This window comes from Corvus kubaryi, unplaced genomic scaffold, assembly GCF_017639235.1.
Source record: "Corvus kubaryi isolate FWS band 111438036 unplaced genomic scaffold, C.kubaryi_AGA036_p1.0 37396, whole genome shotgun sequence".
NCBI classification, from domain to species: Eukaryota; Metazoa; Chordata; class Aves; order Passeriformes; family Corvidae; genus Corvus; species Corvus kubaryi.
Genome location: NW_024581135.1, coordinates 23,795,783 through 23,815,070, shown reverse-complemented (window position 1 = coordinate 23,815,070; position 19,288 = coordinate 23,795,783). Strand labels below are relative to the sequence as shown.

At 43.4% G+C, this 19,288-nt stretch overlaps 1 protein-coding gene across 3 annotated transcripts in view; it reads right to left on the bottom strand.

Annotated features, from left to right (window-relative positions):
- Positions 1-14,907: 14,907 nt before the first annotated feature.
- Positions 14,908-19,288, bottom strand: part of UBE2E3 (ubiquitin conjugating enzyme E2 E3) — a 57,429-nt gene continuing 53,048 nt past the window's right edge. For all 3 annotated transcript variants that reach the window (XM_042041058.1, XM_042041061.1, XM_042041060.1), the window contains 2 exons: positions 18,461-18,608; positions 14,908-17,427 (listed from right to left, as the gene is read on the bottom strand). In XM_042041058.1, the coding sequence (XP_041896992.1) occupies positions 17,330-17,427; positions 18,461-18,608 (246 nt within the window). In that variant the 3' untranslated portion in view covers positions 14,908-17,329. The remainder of the gene's footprint in view (positions 17,428-18,460; positions 18,609-19,288) is intronic.

Sequence of the window (19,288 nt, the reverse complement as noted above, 5' to 3'; positions counted from 1 at the left end):
TCTTGTTTTTTTCCCAAAATCTGTATTTGCATACTAGTTATGTTGGTACATGGATTCTCTTGATGGTACACTAACTCCTGTCATAATTGCCACTGTGACCCAGCCCCAAATTTTTAGTAGGCAAGAAATATCTCTGCTTATTAAAATGAAGAGGAATGGTGACAATTATACATATGCACAGAGTCAAGAACAGCTTCATTTTCAATGGTCATTTCATTGCTTCTGTCAATAATTTCTCTTTGCATGCTGCATCCTTTTTACTCTAGGTTAGGACAGGATTTTGCATAGGCACAAACAGACACAGCAGCCACACAGCTGCCATCATGGAATGAGAGAAGTCAGGGAAGTAGGTCACTGAATGGCACGAGGCCTTATCTTCAAAGGGTCCTTCTGGTGAGAACAGGATACTTTGAGATTTGCCACCAATGGCATAGATGGAGATACTGAAATCCTGGACCTGAAGGGAGATGTGAGAGCATTCTCACTCCTTTGGAGTCACATTTGTTCAGACAGCCAAACTTAGCAAAGATGAGCCAAGAAGGTTTTCTTATAATTAGAGGACTTGTCTTCTCCAGGGCCCAGAATGCAGCTCTCCCAGATTTTATTCATACATATAGTTTAAACAAAGTGCACCCTTCCCAAACAGCTGTACCCCAAAGCTGAAATAGCTTATATTGGAAATGGGAGCTACATCATGAAAAGGGGATCCTACAAAAGAGCACCAAGTGGGTAAGAGACTGCTATTAACTGTCTTGTAGGCAGCAGCAAGTTGGTAAATGCTCACTGGAAGTATGAGGTGTGCTGGTGGGTTTCCCCAGGGAACTTCATGCACAAGGAGAGCTCAGGTGTTCTGAAGCTGTTTGCTGGGGCTGTGCTCTACACAGTAGGGAACAGATTGGAGACTGTGACTGCAGCACAGGCCCTCATCTCATGAGTGATGATGTGGTTTGGACATGAAAAGCCTATAAAGGGAAGAAAACTTTTGCATGTTTGATTTGCTAGAGATGAGGAGTGTCTTTTTCCCTCAGCAAAGTTTAATGTTCCCTTGAATGCACAGCAGACCAGGGCCTGCCACTTCTTCCTGGTTTAAATTATATCTTCCCTTTTGGCTAAAAAGAATCATGAAAAGCATCCTACTCCAAAGTGTAGCTGTAAATTCAACATTAATAGTGCAATAGAATAAGAGAAGGACTTTTTTTTCCCCACTGAAATAGCAAGTTGTGTAAATTTCCAGTGCAATTGAAGCGGGACTGAAAGGAGGACTCTATAATGAGTTAAATGGATTTTAAAAATAGATAAATATGAAACATAAAGAGAGGAAATCAGAAATTCATGCACAAAAAAATGAAAATGTCTAAAGCAGAACAGCTTGGGGGAAGTGATTCTAGTTTCACGTAGGTGTGGATGAGAACAAAACAGTGGTGAAGGGAACGCCCTATGAAGCATACATATGTATTTACTGAAAAATTTAGCAGAGCTATGGGGTTTATGGGTCTAATTCTGCATTGTCCACAAAATTTGCAGAACCTTTTGCCTCTAAACATCTGTGCACTATCAGCTGATTCTTGCTTTATCTTTCTGAAGAAAATTCTTTTCTTCTCATTGAAGAAATATAGGTTTGATGTAACCAAATTTTTGCAAGAACATACGATATTCATCAATATTATCTTCCATGGAAATTATTGAAAATCCCCTCTGTGCTTTTGATGAGGTGAAGCCACTTTGTTCTGGCTGCTCGGATGCTGATGCTGGTGCTCTGGAAGGCACATATGCAAATGGTAACACCAAAATGAAATATCTTGATCTTCTCTCAGCCCAGTGCCCAACAAAATTCCCTCTGGTATTCCCAAACTTTGTAGGTTTTTTCTATCCCATGACTTTTGCAATGTCAACTCCTAGTTCTGTTTTGGGATGAAAGGAAATTCTGGAATGTTAAGCCTGATATTTGTTCATGTGTGTGCAGCAGAGGCAGAGTTCGAGGCTTAAAATTTTCTTTTGTTGGACATTATGTATGGACAGTATTTTATTAATAAGATCCTGTAGTATGGTTGAAAACATTCTTTCACAGCTGTTGATGTGTTAATCCAACATGGAAAAGAGAAAACAGAAAAAACATTTCAACCATAGGGTTTATATTTTTATAAAATTAGAATACCGTTAAAGCTGACAGCATGTTTGCATCTGGATCCTGTATGATAGCAATTGATACATTTAATCTGGCATGTGGCATAAAACAGGATTAGATAAAGTTTTCTTCTTAGCCATGCTTCTCTTGTGCAAAAGAATATTTATAACAGTATTCTCAACAAATCACATCTCAGTGCTGGATACTGTGTTGAAATGCATTGTGCTTCAGCAGTATTTTCCAAGGGTTATGTCCCTGTGATTTGTGCTAATTAGCAATGAATTGACTCTGGGGTAGACGACATGCTCAGGCACATGGAGGTTTGAGTTCAAAAGCCCAGACTGACCAGATCATTCCCCAAATTAGCTGGTGTGAATGCATCTGAAAAAATAGGCTGGAGCAGGACCTCACATAAAATTGATCACTTGGAGCTAGATTATTCAGAACTGAGAAAAAAAATACATATTAATGTGAACTTTGGGAAACACTGTACTCAAAATTCTAGGCAAGGCCCCAGGTGCTACTTTATTATTTGATGTTTCTTATCCAAATTACATAACCTAGGAGTCTTCCCAGAATCTGAAACTGCACTGACTTCTATCTGCACAGTCCTTAACGGCGGCAAATTTCTGTGTGCTTCCCTTCCCATCTCCTCAGCTCCTACAGCACTATTCTTCCCCAGCTGAACACACAGGTCGTGAGGGGGAAATTTGTGTGAGAAGCCTAACTAAATTGTTATCATGCATTCAGAGGAAAGCTTCTCCCTCATGTCCTGGTGCTGAGCATCTCTGTGTCACTACAGTAGCTGTAGACTGGAGGCTGGAGTGCCTGGCACTGTGGTCCCCAGAAAAACAGGAAAGAAAAAGAGTGAAATGTGAACCAAAGGTAGCTGTGGTGTGTGTTGCTGATCGCTGTCCACTGGAACTCACTACCCAATGCCTAGAAGTGATGAGTGAGGGGAATGGATGTTGAACATACTTTCCAACCACCAGTGAGCAAAAGTGAGAAATCATGCCTCTACATGTGCTGCAGGTGCATGTTCAAACCCTCTTTTAAGTAACAGAGACATAAATGAAGTTAAAATAGGTAGGTAGACCATGCTGCTAGTCATCTCCTAGGCTATAGGTATAACACAAGGTAATATTTGATGCTGTGAAAAAATGTGCAACTCACAGCCTAGAGAAAAAATGCAGCTGTGTTTTAATGTAAATCCAGTAAATACTGGAAAGAAAAATGCACATGATTTCTGTAGCTAGTAGTAAGCACTGCTGACATCACTCTGTCGGAATAAGAACAAACAAACATTTTGAATATAGAAATAATGAAATATAACAGGATTTGTATTCGAAGAGAAAGACAACTTATTTCACTATGTATCTTGAGTGCATTTATAAGTCATGTAGTCTAAATGAGAGAGCTTAAGCACCACAAACAGGTAATAAATTGTTGCAGTGGGGATACTGCAACATGCATATACCAAACCAGGAGTCCCGTGGAAAGGAAATATATATGGACAGACAGATTCTTGATAGCTGTTTCAGAGATGTTTATTTCTCCAGCCGCATGGCCGGGGCTCTGCAGAGGAACTGTTCCAGTCACGGGACCGAGGGTCCTTCTGCCCACGCAGGGAACACAAACCAACCCATGGGAACGAGGCTGAGCAGGGGCAGGGAAACCCCGTGTCTGTGCCCTCAGGGCCCCTCTCCCAGGGCTACACGGCAGGGGAGGGACCCCAACACCTCACCCGTTTTATTTTAATAAAAGGAGAATGAAAACAACTGGATAAACATAACAAGAACAGTTTCAAAACAAAACAAGCCACCCTCCTGAGTCTTTAAATGTCCAATCAGATTCTGTGGAACATCTTAGGGCTGACATAAGGGAGACAGAACTCTCTGAGCATGCTTTGTGGGGAAACTGAGGCAGGAGAGGGTTTAATTTCTTCCCTCTCCCTTTTCATCCCCCACTCGGCATTGGAAAGGGATTTCTGGGGAAACAATTGGCAAAGGTATGGTTTTGTGAAGGAAACCATGGATGAAAAAACGGATTGGGAATACACTGGGGGTAATAAGACATAGGGTAAAAGGGAAAGGTGGGATTAGGAAAGGGAGACTGTAGGGGGGGCTTACAATGGAGATATTGTCTAACATGACTACGATTTTTTGCATATATACTGCCTTTTACAGGAACACCATCAGGCCCAGTGACCTGCGATGCTTGTAACCCTTTTCTACCTTGTATAATTTTGAATTGCACTACCTCTCCATCTCCCAAGCTTGGGATGCATTTTTCAGGGTTATTCTTTTTAATAGTAGTTCTATGCACGATTATGTCTTGCTGGTTGTCACACCTTGTTATAAAAACCATAATTTTGCTTAACATTGTGCCATTTTACTATCCCTAAGATCTTAGCTACTATGATCTTTTCCTTTTTCCGAGTGGCTGCTGTTTTCTGTCTCGCTGCGTCTTTGCTCTCTCCTTCGGTCGCTCCCGTCTTGGAATTGTCGGGGCTGCTGGTGCCTGCGCGCTCTTCCCGGGGTCGCGTTCGGGGCTGCGCGGGCCGGGCCGGGCTGCGCCGCTCAGTTCTCCGTGCGTCACCTCCTCCGGTCGCAGCTTCGCTGCCGATGCCGGGCGCTGCATCCACGTCTCGGCCGGGCCCCCAAGCGATGACTCCCCCGCACCCTGCTCCAGCGCGTGTTTCGGCTGGGCGCGGCTCCGCTCCACTGGCACTGCCGCCAGCCGCTGCCCGTGCGCCGCCTCTCTCGGTCAGGCATTCCCGGGGCTCGCTCCACCACGCGCTGCGCGGGGCCATTCGGGCACTGCCGGGTCCCGCTGCTCCCGCCGCTCCTCGCTCCTCCACCGACACTGCGGCTCGCTTGGCTCCACCCGTGCACGGGAACTGCCTCGCTGCTGCTCGCAGAGCGCTCGGTGCACGTGGCCTGGGCCGCACGGTCCCTGCGCCAGGCTTCCCTTCGCCAAGACACAGCTGACATTGCTCAACAGTCTCGATAATTAAATAATATTCACGAAAATATTCTTCCATCGGCATATATTTTGACTCCAATATTAACTGTGTCCAAACGGTTTTCCAAAAGCCCTTCGTAAGAATTAAATCCCAAGAAACATAGAAAAAGTTCTTAAACAACCATGAAAGGAAATGTTTCAGTTCTTTTTGAGCTTGAATCAAGCTAAAATTTACAAATCGTTGTTCAAGAATCTTTTCAAGTTTAAGATAAATGTCCATATGCGGCTCTGAGAGCCAAGAGTCTTCCCACAGTTCCTCCATAGTTTAGATATGGAATAGCAAAGCAAAACCAAGAAGAGGAATCCAAAGTTTCCAGGGTTTACTCACACAAATCAGTCGCTTAGGGATCGGGGATCGTTCTGCCCGCATTCCCCACCATTATGTTGCAGTGGGGATACTGCAACATGCATATACCAAACCAGGAGTCCCATGAAAAGGAAATATATATGGACAGACAGATTCTTGATAGCTGTTTCAGAGAGATGTTTATTTCTCCAGCCGCATGGCCGGGGCTCTGCTGAGGAACTGCTCCAGTCACGGGACCAAGGGTCCTTCTGCCCGCGCAGGGAACACAAACCAACCAGTGGGAACGAGGCTGAGCAGGGGCAGGGAAACCCCGTGCCTGTGCCCTCAGGGCCCCTCTCCCAGGGCTACACAGCGGGGAGAGGAGACCCCAAGAATAAATAAGGCCTTAGAAATGCCTGCTCTGGCACGCGCCTCTCCATCATGAAACGGAAGCATTCAGTAGAGAGGAAAATTGACCAGACACTGGCAGGATATAATGGACTTATCTGTTAAAGGAGAGGTGATAATGTAATATTTAATATGACATTCCTGATAACTAATCAGGAAGATCTACCTGTGCCAGATTTCCAAGGTTATTTGTAATTGAATGCAACTGGATATCATTAGAAAGCAATGTAAAAGGAAAGGAAGTACTGCCCTTGTTTGACAGGAGCAGAGCACCTTCAAGTCTGAAGATGGGGTCCCCATCTTGAAGACCTTATAGGCCCCAGTTTAGGACTGATTTATATTTAAGCAAGCAGCTAAGCACTCTGCAGGAAGAGGGCAGCTCATTTTGCTGAGAAGGGCAGACATCTTCCCATCCTCCCTGTCAGTGTCTCTGTCCCTGCTCACAGCTATGCAGTCTCACCCATGCCTCTGCATGTGCTGTAGCACATATCTGACCCCACATTGAGCTGATATAGTGTAAGGCAGCTGCACAAAACTAATTATTTTTTTCCCTGTATTCCTTGTTTGCTGGTTTAGTGACTTGAGTTGCCTGTAGTTCATTCGTCAGCTGTACAAGGGCTGGAAATTGCAGCTCTCAGTAGGCAGAGTCCTTAGTCCTCAGTGCACAGTAGTAGCCACTGAATGTATGGGGCCGAGTGGGGCTGGCAGGGCTTCTTATAGTGATTCAATAATGTGATGCCTGACATGCGTTGAATGATTCCTTTTTCATTTAGTGACGGCTCAAATCCCCCACATCTGCACCAGAGCAGTATCTGTTGGGTTTGGTGCAGTTGGTGTAGGGCCAAGAGAAAAATTTAGATGGTGATGTTCGAATCTTTTGTGGAAGGCATCTGGGCTATTCACTGCGCATACTGTAAAATCAAAAACTTATCTTTTCTGTTCTTACCACTTTGTTTTTTCTCCGTATTTTCACCAAAGGTGGAGTTCCTCCAAAAAAGAGCATTCATTTCTTAGTGCTGAAGTCATTTAAAAAATATGTATAGGACAAGTAAATTGCCAGTTAGTGATGTGTAAACATTTAGGGATGACGACTAAACTGTGCTATTGATTTTTATTTATTTTATTTTTCCAAATATATCTTGGTTTCTGGAGAAAAATGAAAGTGTATTTTGGGCACTATTGCAGGGTAGCTCTGCAAAAATAATATTTTGTCTGCAACAAGTAGCTCTGTGATGCTTCTCTTTTTCATTTACCGGTACTTTCTGTGGCCACTCAATCCTGGACTTCCAGTCTTCCCATAATTTCTTAATTTATTAAATAAAAAGTTCAACAACCCCACAGTTCTGGAACCAGCTTTATCCCTAACCCTCATCCTTGTCTGGGGCTCAGGCTGAGCCTGGGACACCTGGCCAGGGACCAGAGGATAAGCTCATGCAGAGACCAGTCTGTGGGCAGCACAGACTCTCCCTTGGTGGCCTTCATCCTACAGTGCTCCAACCCAGGGCCGGGCTTTGTCTGCCGCCCAACCTCATCCCTAACCCTAATGGGATAAGAGCAATAAAAGCCCAATGGAACTGCAGCTGTCTCAGAAGGTGGCAGGATGGAAGCCAGGATGGGGAAATCTGCACCTTCCTGTCCATGTCTTTTGTCTCACAGCTGAATTACCATTCCTTTCCCTAGGAGAAGGATGAGTAGAGCTGTCCATCTGTTCATTTGCCACCAGTCAGGCTTAGCTCCAGAATGTGTTTTATTTTCTTTGCTCCCACTATCTTGCTCCTCTTGCTTACCAGCAAAGTCCTTTAGACTAGTCCAAACTTTTGGGTTTTATTCAGTGGGGCTTTATTTCTGCCCTTGCACTGTGTTGGATTTTGGTAGCTACAGTGGAGGCTGAGCTGGCCCTCAGTTACCAGCCCCCTGAGGAGCAAAGACTCTCATGCTGAGCATAGCTGGCTCCTTGCCACCTGCTCCTGTGATAGAGGATGGGTGTCAGAACAAAGCTGGCGGCATGAATTGGCATGATGAGGTGAGAAAGTAGGGTGCACGGTGCTCCAGCTGATGCTTGCCAATGTAATTGCCCTTCAGGCAATAATTCTTGCCAGTGTGATGGCCTCCAGGGACCTTCTGCAAGCCAGCAAAAGCCAGAGACACTTCTGCTTCCCCATCACTCAGCCGCCATGAGTGTTAACCTTATATTAATTCAAGACTGAACCCCTACCTTCACATTAGTATTTCATAATAACAAATTGAAGGAAATTAACTCTTCTTTCAAAATGCTTAAAGTAGGTGCTAAAGAAAATATTAGGGAGGCTTGGAAGGATGGTCTTGAGAGAAAAATCTTTTGTACTGGTGCATAGTACAAATGCCAGGAGGAAGGTGTACTCATCTGGTGCTTGCAGCCTGCTTGGCACTTGTTACAGTAAATTAGTTGGTCTTAAACCAGCAGAAGCAGCTCCCAAAGCCTCTTTCCCAATGCATCACTAAAAGTGGCTGGGAACGTCAGATTCAGTTGTACAGCAACAAAAGCAGGAAAGCAGGAACTACTGTAAACTTAAGGGAGAAAATAACATGGGAGCAAGACCTGAAAAGAGCTAATTCAGCTCCCTCAGTTTTCTGCAATGAAAAGAATCTTTAGTCTTAGATTCCAAGAGACAGTTGGAACCTCACAGTAACAGTCAGCTCTAGCAGGTGGAGCAGGCATTGACCTTCCTGTCTCCAGGGCTTCATGTTTCACAAATGTTTGAGACCCAGGACACTGCAAGGACCTCATGCACTCCCTCTGAAGAACTGGGGCTTGAATACCAAGGAACAGCTCATTGTTACACTTTCAAATTGCTCTCAAATAACCTTCGCATTTGATTCTCATTTCATGAGCATTTTTATATTACTGCATGGCAAATGTTCCTTAGCTCTGAATGACTGCTGTTACACAAATAAATTGGGCTGGGTCATGAAACGTTCATCCTCTCTCTGTAGGTCCCCCTGTAACTGGAAATTTGAAGGCTCCCAAAGTCCAGCCGGACTTAACAGCAGGTAGAAGGTCCAACACCCCAAGGGAGTGAGCAAGAAGGTCCCTCACATAGTAACAACTGTCTACAGGGAGCATCACTGTGATGGACAGGGCAGATAGGTCATGCAGTGCCTAGGGTGGAGGCACAGTGCCATGAGACCTCCCACAGTACTGCCCTGTGCCCAACTGCCAACCCAAATCCTGGCCTGATTGCAAAAAACCTGGTCATTTTTAACCAGCTTTCCAAGCACTGCTGCTGACTATCGAAATTGTTAAATGTTTAAAAAGCCCACAGCCAGGCCATACTGGTGAATCCCAAAGCAGTCTGTGGATGTGGCAGTACTTTTGCAGGTTTTTCAGCACATTTGCAGACCATTCAACACATTCAAATCATAAATCTCATCAATTTGCATCAAACATCCTCCTTTGCAGTTTATGACTATGTAAATGTCTTTAATAAAAACCCTACCACAGGAAATGTCTTAAGACAACTGCTATTTCACAGCTTCACTACAGGTTCCTAATGTAAGTTAATAAGGCAAACACAATACCTGACGTTTGCAATGATAATTGCACAGGCCTCACTGTGAATGATGGCTAAATCTGATTGTGCATGACTTCCTTTGTGGAGTGTCTGAATTATAGTGTAGGTTGAAGCCTGAAAAATCAATGGCTGCTATAATCACTCAATTAAAGCCTTTGAAAATCATTAGCAATTTGGTAAATTTAAAATACTTAACCATACGTCATTTTTAAACAGAGAGTGCCAGACCAGCACAACTCCATTTGTTACACCGGGGAACTGCTGCCGGAGGGGTAAACAGGAACGGCATTAGCTCACTACGGCTGAGTAGGCAAGTCTGGAGCTGAAAGGCTAAGAGAGACACAAGTCACCTCTGTGAGCTTTACCTGATTTACGATGTTTAGCTGAGGTTACCTTTCAAGTGGCCAAATACAAGTCAAAAGCTTGGAAAAGCCTTGCTGGCTTACAGAGCAGCAGTCCCCTACAATTGCCACAGGTTTGGATGAACTCCGAGCCCAAGCAGCAGAACGGACTGTGCACAGGAGGAAAGGAAGCAGCGCCATCAGAGTTCTTTGTTACTGAGAGAAAACCAGTGGACAGCAAGGCCTGCTTCTAGAGTGGGACGTATGAATGAATGTGGTCTATAAAAAGAGGGAAAAGAGCTTATTGATGCCAGGAGTCTAATATTTAATTTCACAAAGAAAATATAAACTGAACATGATATTTTGCTCCGTCTGGACTAAATCTATCCATCTGCAAAGATTTAACTTTGAAAGATAGTTCAAAATATCTCTTCTAAACTTGCACGTTTATTTTAACAGCCTGTTCTTTGGAAGCCGTGGCATCTAAGTGCAGCGCAACTATTCTATGATCCGTCTGTCCGAGAAAAAAGAGAGACTGCGAGAGAACGAGCAAGTTGACAGGAACCGGCCGGTGCACCAACGCCTCGTGCTCCCCTAGGGCTGTTGGACTTTCGTAAGTGCGATTTAACTTTGTGGAGCTCAGGCGGCTTAATGAACTTGGGAGAGATGGGAGTATGGGGCTAGGAGCAGCTACTTCAGTTAATCTGTTCCAGCTTCTAATTTGTAACAATTCGGGGGTAAAAGTACATTTTAAAGCGAATTGTCTGTCCTTAGAGTGCAACGCCGTGGCTGTTGAGCAGAACAGGCAGGAATCGCTTCCGCAGGCATCCATCCCCCCCGGGCAGGGGAAGCCCCGGGCCGCGGGGTCTCGCCCTCCTGTACGCCGGCTGCCGGTGTAGGCTCGCTGCCTCCTCCGCTGCCTTGCCGGGCGAGAGGCGCCCGGCGCGCAGCTCCCGCGCACGCCGGGGCTGCGGGGCTTGGGGCGAGGCGCCCGGAGCGGCCCGCGGGCCGCGTCTCCCCGCGGCCGAAGGCGGCCGAAGGCGGCTCCTCCGCGCGGCCCCGGCGGAGGCGGCCGTAGCCGGTGCGGCAGCGCCACCTCGCGGCGCCCGCCCCGCCCCTGCACCGCGTCCGGGAAAGGCGGCTCGAGGCAAAACCTCTCACGGGGTGTACTCGACTATTTCCCTGGCTCGGTATTTACCATTTTTTCTCATGGACAGACAAAAAAATTAGCTGGACTAGAAAGGCCAGCATTTGGCTTGATTTGTCCTAACTTTGGTTTTCTTTATGGCAGGGCCCAGACACTAACGGTTTTCATTTAAGAAAGGTAATTCAGGTCATTTTACAGTAAAATATCCACTAAATCAATGAATGAAGTTTAATTCATACCTTAATTTTTTTTCGTTCTTAATTAAATCCATACTTATGAAAAAAAAAAGCCATTTGAAAACAGCAACATGTAACAGTGAATAGAATAAAAATGTCACTTTCATGTGATAACTGATCATTCCAGCGAAATGGCAGACATTATCTTCCCAGTTAACAGGGAAACCCAGGCTGGGGCAGAATAGCATTGGTGTATTAATATTTCTCCTCAGAAACTGACTACAATTTTAAAATTATCTGTCACCTAAAATCCACTGCCTATAAATTAGGAACTGTAAGTACTGGTAACCTTTATTTAGCATGTAGTCAAAGAGTCTCAGCTTGGTACAGTTTTTCACAAAAGTACACGCATTTAAAATGCTGGAACACATAAACACAACCCTAGACTTCTGCACTTGCAAGAAGCTGCCTTCCTCAGTGTAAGAAATGCCACCACACTCCACTGTACTTCAACAGTAGCTTAATTGGCCCCCCCCCCCCCCCCATTTATCACTTCTACGTTTGCAGCCCCACTATTGCTGCCTTGTGCTGTGAACGCATGCTAGGCTGCAGATTTCCAACCCAACTGTATCCTTCAGACATACATCCAATTGCTGTGTTCAGAGGAATGGTCTCCCACAAGATTTGTGATTCACCCTGTCCACCTATATGATATCCCAGAAAAATAATCTCCAGGATGACAGCTCATTCAGCACTCTGGAAATTTACCCACACTGAGCTCCTCTTTAAATAATGACCTGACATTTGTTCTGTAGAGGGAGACAAAGCCCAGACTGATGAAAACAGTTGGCAGCTGCTTTCATTTGTGCCATTCAGAAGCCAGATGATAATTTGTCTTCAGGGACCCATCACTTCTTGGCAGTCAGACCTGTCCACTGCACTTTGCTCTTACTTTTGCTGTTAGCTCCCACCCCCAGTGCATGCAGCACACACACAGAGTCAATAATCAAGGCAGACTAAACTAAAAGTGACTGCCAAGAGTCATGAAGGATTTCATGTTTCTGAGAACCGGGAGATAAGATCACAGATTAATATGGTGCTGATAAATCTAAAGCGGTAAATATTGAGAAAGACATATTTGTTAGACCTACATAAAAGGTTAAATTAGCTGTTGCTCAGAAAAGAGATCCCAGACTCTCTGAACAGTTTAATGAAGGCATTAGCTAAGCAATAATGGTCAAAGAGGCAGAGCATTCTGAGCTAGTAGGCAAACAGACCAAACCAGAAAGCATTATTCCAGATGAATTGTGAGTTCACCTTTTGCATAGAGTTTGGAGCTCTCATTTAAATTAGGTAGAGCAGAATTACAGAATGTACAGACAAGGGTGACCAGGATAATCAGAGCATCTTCCATACAAGCAGAGATTAAATAAATGAGGACTTTCTAGCCTGAAAAAAAAAAGAGGTTACTAGGAGCTGATAATAATGATGAGACATAAAATCATCAATGGGATAACAGTATAAAACTGGAAGACATAAAATGAAGCGCTCATATACCAGGTTGCATGAAATAATTACCTAACAAAGTGCTTCTTCCACACAGACAACACGTACCTGTAGCATTAACTGTCAAAGGATGTTATGGTAGTAGTTTAGGATGGTTAAAAGAGATGTTTACCTTGCACCACAAAGTTACAAAATCCTTCCCAATACCTGGAAACATTACATAAATAGATAGGGCCATGCACACCTTAGCTGTGGAAGAGCGATAGCAACAGCAATGAAAGAGAGACAGCTCTATGCAATTATATTCATTCATGTGGTCCCACCACATCTTAGATCCCTCTAGATGCAGAGCCTGTGGTCCCCATGAAGGAAGAAGATATATATGTTTTTCATACTATTCCTGGCAGTTTTTATTTTTAAAGATCCCCAGATTGTTGCTAGTGTGTTGGATGCCATCTATTCTACCCAGCAACAGAGGTAGTCATAGCTTCCCTCCAGAGACATGCACACAGAGAGATGAGGAGAGACAAGATGAAGCAGGCTTCCCTTTTTAAGGATTAAAAAAGTGAAAGCCCTGGTGTGCTGCAAATGTTCCAGCAACTATTTCCCAAACACACGGTCTGCTCCGTCTTCTACGCTGAACATGCTGAACACTTGAACGTGTCCAATTCTCACCAACATCAGCAAGGTCAGGCAGCAGTACAGGGAGCCGTGCTGCTGTCCCCCTTCTCTCTTTGGAACCAGTGCTCTATTACATAATCCCTCCTGTTTCCTGGAACCCTCTGCAGCCACCTTCAGTCAGGAGTGGTTAGCAAAGGAAAGGGAGTGGTGGTTCAGCCTTGGAAGTTATTGTGCAACACAAATGCAAGTGGTGCCAGCACGGAGAAGTCGAAGGGACACTGTACACAAAGCAGCGCCAAGTTCTCAAATGCATCTGTTTCCCTGGCTACAGCACAGGCTGTCAAAATAAAATGCTGGTTTATGGCTGAGTCAAATCTCACTTCAGTCACGCTGTCACTGTCCTTTGAAACTGCTTTAGTCCAGGATTCCTGCACAAGCCTTCCTTCTTTCACATAAATATCCATTGATAATTTTTGCTGAAGAAAATGCAGGAAAGGTGGAATTCACTCTTAAGCCTGGAGTCAGGAGTCCTTCCTTTGCTGCTTCTGCCCACGCAGACAAAACCCCAGGGGCAGAAGTCCCTGTGTAGAAGCTGCTCTGGTCTCCAGCTCTCTTCCCTCCAGCTCCATGGTGACCCAGGCAGGGCCCTGGTGAAGCCGTGCAGCCACATCTGCCCCCTGGCTCAGAGCTGCACCCAGCCACTGGAAAGCCCCTCAGGCAGAGCCCTGCAGCTCTCCTGTCAGGGTGCAGGCAGGTGAGAACACCTCTGAGAGGCCACAAATCTGGTTCCCACACATGAAGGTGAAGAAAGGAAGAAGCTTGATTGCACTTTTTGCAATACACATGGCCACAAATAAGCCGGTACAGAGCAGGAACTGGTGTACCACAATGCCTGAAGAGTTTCCTTTTCCCCCAAGAGATAGGGAGGGAGCATAGCAGGAACCAGACCTGGTTCAGTTGCTGCTTTCCTCACGAGGCTGTGCAAGCCTGGCCCATGGCTTGGGCTGCCCTGCAGTCTTGCTTTCTATGACTCCCTTCCCTTCCTGGCTATAGACTTGGAACGATCACTACTCAACATTGATCAGTGAGACTGTCTCCGCATAAGGCACACCACACATCACTGAGACATCAAGAACATGTTAGTACAGAAATAACAAGGCTGATATTTATTAGCCTCTCCATTGTATGCAATATCTTTATTTTCAAAACACCTTTACCCATCCATTCTCATTTGCTCTGAACGTAGCCACCAGCTCAGCTGAAGAGATGTCTGCCCCCCACTGCTCCTCAGCAGTGTCACAGGCTGGGACTGCTGGTTTCCACACGAGATCTCCTTATGCCAGCTCATCCTGGAGCCCAGTTTGGGCAACTTCCCAGACAGCTGCATGCATTCCCCATTCAAATCCCAAAGACAACAGAAAAAGAAAAGCCCATCCAAAATGGAGAAGAAGAGGGTACGTGCAGTGTCTTCAGCTGGTCTTTTCACAAAAATGTCATTTCAGTTCACTTTTTCCCAAATACAGTAATTGGTGATAAGAAGATAGAACAGAAAATTAAAACTGTAAGAGGATCAGTGCCATTCTTTGGTAGCATCCAGTATTCACCCCAGCACAGGCAGGAAGAAAATAGTTTGAAACACCGGATGCTCTTTGCAACTTGTGTTTTGGGTGTATTTCCAGTAGGGGTTTCTTCCCTCCCCATGAAAACAGACACACATTCTCATTTAACAACTAATTGATTTATTTAACAATACAAATTTCTTTCTACTGCATGGTTTAGCAGAGAGAACTTGAGAAACAAAATTAGCTTCTTTTCTTTTTCTTTTAAAGTTTAAATGTTTACACAAAAACAACCTTTACTTCAGTAAATATAAAATTTACACACAAAAAAAATCTACATTAAAAAAGAACAGAATCATGACAAACCAACAAAAAAAAAAAAAAAGAGGATGGGAATTCAGTGTAAAGGATCCAATTGCAAGGAAGGCAAGATGGGGCAACACTAACAAGGCATCCCATTTGTACACCTAGGTATCTGAAGTTGTAGGTACAATACAAACCCAAAATACATTAAAATTAGAATTAAAACCTGTATTTTTATACCATAATATTTTATGATATAAATATCTGTAAATTCTGTAGGCAACACAGTTAATGTGTGAACTCCATAGTTTGCTCCCCACTGGAAGGTCACTGGAGTGGTGTACAAGCACCATGTTGCCCACGAGTGCACTAATGGTCAGCAGGGAGCAGACTTTAAATGTGCAGCCCAGATGTGATAGCCCCTTGTTTCTTTGCCAATCTGTGCTATTTCTCACATGTCCAATGACATGACGAGAAATTCTGGTCACCTTCAGCAGTGATTTCCAGCACTTCATCTCCTGGCATTAGTCTGTTACCTGACTCGGGCATATTCACCTGCCAGATCCTGTTTCTCATTCCCTTTTGCACTTTTTAACCTGAACTCTAAAGCTATCTTGTAGCTACCAAGAGAGACTGGCTTCTAGGTTGAGATATTTGGGATACACAGTTCTTCAAGCCACCTTCAGGCATCTGTAGAAATATTTAAAGTAGGGTGGACAATTCATAGTCAAAGGTTATGTGATACAAAAACCAGGGACCTGTATAATATTGATTAACTTTAGATCTAAATTTTTAGCATTTTTTCTATTGCTTTAATATTTAAACTTAACATTCAGTTTTCATATATTAAATGAGCAGAGCATCTTACTGATGGAAGTGCTACATTATCTCCAAAAACACCATGTAGTAAGGGAGACCGTAAAGTTTAAAATTAAGTGTAATTTTAAAAATCATTTAAAGGAATCAAGTATCTTTATTTTTTTTTATAATCAATATTGTGACTGGCAAACTATAAAAGCTTAAATTATAAAACTATTAGTGACTCTACTTTTTAAACTGTATGTACTCTAAAGCTGTATTTTTGTACTTACAGATGTTACAAAATTTCCAAGCCAGAAAGTGAAGGGGGAAAAAGGTAGTCTCTAACACTTTTACAGATTTCATTTTTACTAAGAAAGGTTCATTTCCCCCACAACTGTTTCTATGTCATATAAATCTGATTAAATTTATTGTACTCCTCTCTTTTCTGGGTAGATGATACAGTGTTCAATCATGCTTTGGAAGACCTTTTTCAATGGATAACAGTTCTCTAGGTCAGCAAGTCCAACTTGCTTTACTCAGAAACAAAAGCACCAGACTATCTCTAACTTGGCCCTCCTCCTGCAAAAACCTTTGTAGCAAGACTGAGGCAGTCTGTTCTGAGAGCAGGACTGGCCCTGAAGCAACCAGCTACATTAACTTCTGGAGTAAGCATATGAAATGTGATCATTTCAAGTTGAAAAAGAGCTGAAAAGTATTAAATTTCAAAAAATTGTAGAAATTTCACTTGTTCCGTTAAAAACAAAACAGGGAAAACTTAAACAATCCACAGGTGTGCATTAAACATTTAATAGCAAGCCTTTGCTTATGTATATTAATTTAAAAATTATCCACAGGGATCTGTGATACATTGGCCTTGCCTTGTTACTATAATTAAATTTATTAAAATATTAATTTAAAATAGGAAAACAAAGAAACTACTCCTTGGGGAACATGTTTATTGTGTTTGAGATGATACACTGGGTGCTCTCTGAGCTACAAAGGGAAAAAGGAAATCCTTTCATTACAAACTGACAAAGGTAAAAGTTAAAACAGTTTTCACAACAGCATGTACCACATATTGGAAATAGATCTGGGTTTAATACAAATGACATAATTCCTAGTAATCTACAGCTACCTTTAATAACTTCATACAGATAATGAATTAGGCTAAAATGCACTATAATATTTGGTTGACTTCAGGAACAGTATCCTTAGTACATCACAAAATACATTTTGATATCCCAAAGAAGCAAGACTTGCAAGTAGGCATTTTAAACATAACTAATCTACAGCTACAAACTTCTACTCTTGATAGCATTTACCTTTTTGGGGGGGGCAGTATCCCAGTCTTCAAAAGGATAAAAGCAGAGTAGAATCAGTATAACATATACACAGAAGTCCGTATTGTAAAGGCTATAAAGATTTGTTGCACACTGCAAAGTTGCCTTCTGCACCTTCACACTGCACAAGTAGTTTGTCATTTATGTTGCATATCTCTTGGTCCACTGTCTGGCTATCCTGTCATGTTCTGCTCTGTTGGTCAGGTACTGAGTGGCTATGCTTCCAACCAGAGGATCAGCTGCAAAAGGCAGGAGAAAATGCATCAGAAACCATCCCACTAGTAACAAAAATCCCCAAACAAAAACACATTTTAAAACACAGCATCCATTCCAAAATACAGTTTAGACCAGAAATATAGTGGGAGCTCTTATCATATAAGACATTTCCAAGCAAGTACACATGAACAAAGCACAACAAACAGAAAAAGAAATCAGAAAAATCTATTGTTGTTATCTGCATATGAATGAATCTTGCCTCAGGCAGGTGCTCTGCTTTCATCCCTTTGGGGTGCAGGGGACATTCAGCGAGCTGCCCAGCACCCTCCAGTCAGAGAGCTGCACAGGACTAGTGTGAGTTAGTGCCAGGGCTGCAGAACACACTGAGGGGAGCCACTTTGCTTCAGAAGACATCAAGCCTTTGTACCAAAGAGGCTGATCCATTTCTCCCTAACTGTGACCACCTTCTGTAAATGAATGGTCCCTTAGCACTATTGCTCAGTTCCTGCCCTGACTGCAGGCAATTAGCATCCATTGCCTAATGACGCTGGTCACACAGTTGTTGCTGAGAATCTGTACTGCTTCCAGTGGAGCTCCTCCCCTCCCCACAGGAGCAGGAAGTCTCTTTGAAAAAGGGAGAGTTCTCTCTGAACATCACCTCCCTTACACTTGCAAGATTAAACCTTTCAACTGCTGTCTTAAGAGAAGAGACTTCCTGTGGCCCGTTGCGACATGCAGGATTTATAACTCAGGAGAATGTCACTCCTTTCGTGGATCAAACACTCACTTCCTGGAGCTCCTGCAATACAGACCTTCATCAGCTTATTTTCTCCATCATATCTTGGAAAAAAAGGACTTAGCGCTATTTACTTTCTGTTGTGTCACAGGAGTGAAAAACACATTAAATGTGGGACCACATCAATCTGGAGTGCTTCATCCCCAATTTAAAAAATATTAAATTTTATTTAATCTGCATGCAATCAAATATACAAATTACATTCCATGGCAATTAAGTCAAACAACTAAGAGTCTCTCAGCGAACTATCAGCTCCTTACCTGGGTTGCAATCTGTCAGAAGAGAACAAATAGACAGCAGAACCTTTGAAATAGTCAAAGCAGGGCTCCAGTTGTCTTTCAGGATATCCAGACAGATGACTCCCTGACTGTTGATGTTGCAGTGATAAATTCTGGTGCGGAAAGTAACCTGGAAACACAGCATAAGAGACAGAGAGAGTCATTCAGTGCTGCCCAGGGATGGTGCCCCTTGGCTCTAAGAAGCCTGTGGGACTCCCAGTTCTGCAGAGCTTCTGCAGAGGCAGCTCCTCTCTGCTCAGCTTCCAAACCACAATTGTTTAACAGAAGAGTGACTATTTTCTGTAGCCACGGCTGCCTTTAAGAAACCTACCACGATGAGATTAGGGCCATAAACTGCTTTCACACAGGCCCTTTGTATGGTATCCACAAAAATTAGGACCTACTTTATAATATGGTAGCTATTTAAGGAACATACTGCATGTCAGGAACATTCTACTCACAAATGTAACTTTACTGTGGTTTCTGAAGCTGAATAAGTAGACAGAATTTGACTGCATGTGCGGTATTAGTTAATCTTTATCTTTCTTTCCAAAGCCTAAATACAGACCATGAAAATTAGTCTTGTTAAATTAACAATGAAATCTTTGTCCTTACCCTTCATTAGGCACAATATACAGCCAAAACAATGCTATTACACTAAATCCATCCTTGTTTTTAAATTATTTCAGACTAATATTGAAAGAGCATGTGAACATTCTGCACAAATAAGAAGTGAGAAATATGTAAGTGCGCTTTTTTTTTCCATAAAGCACAAGAAAATACCGAAATATTTCTTTTTCATACTGGGGA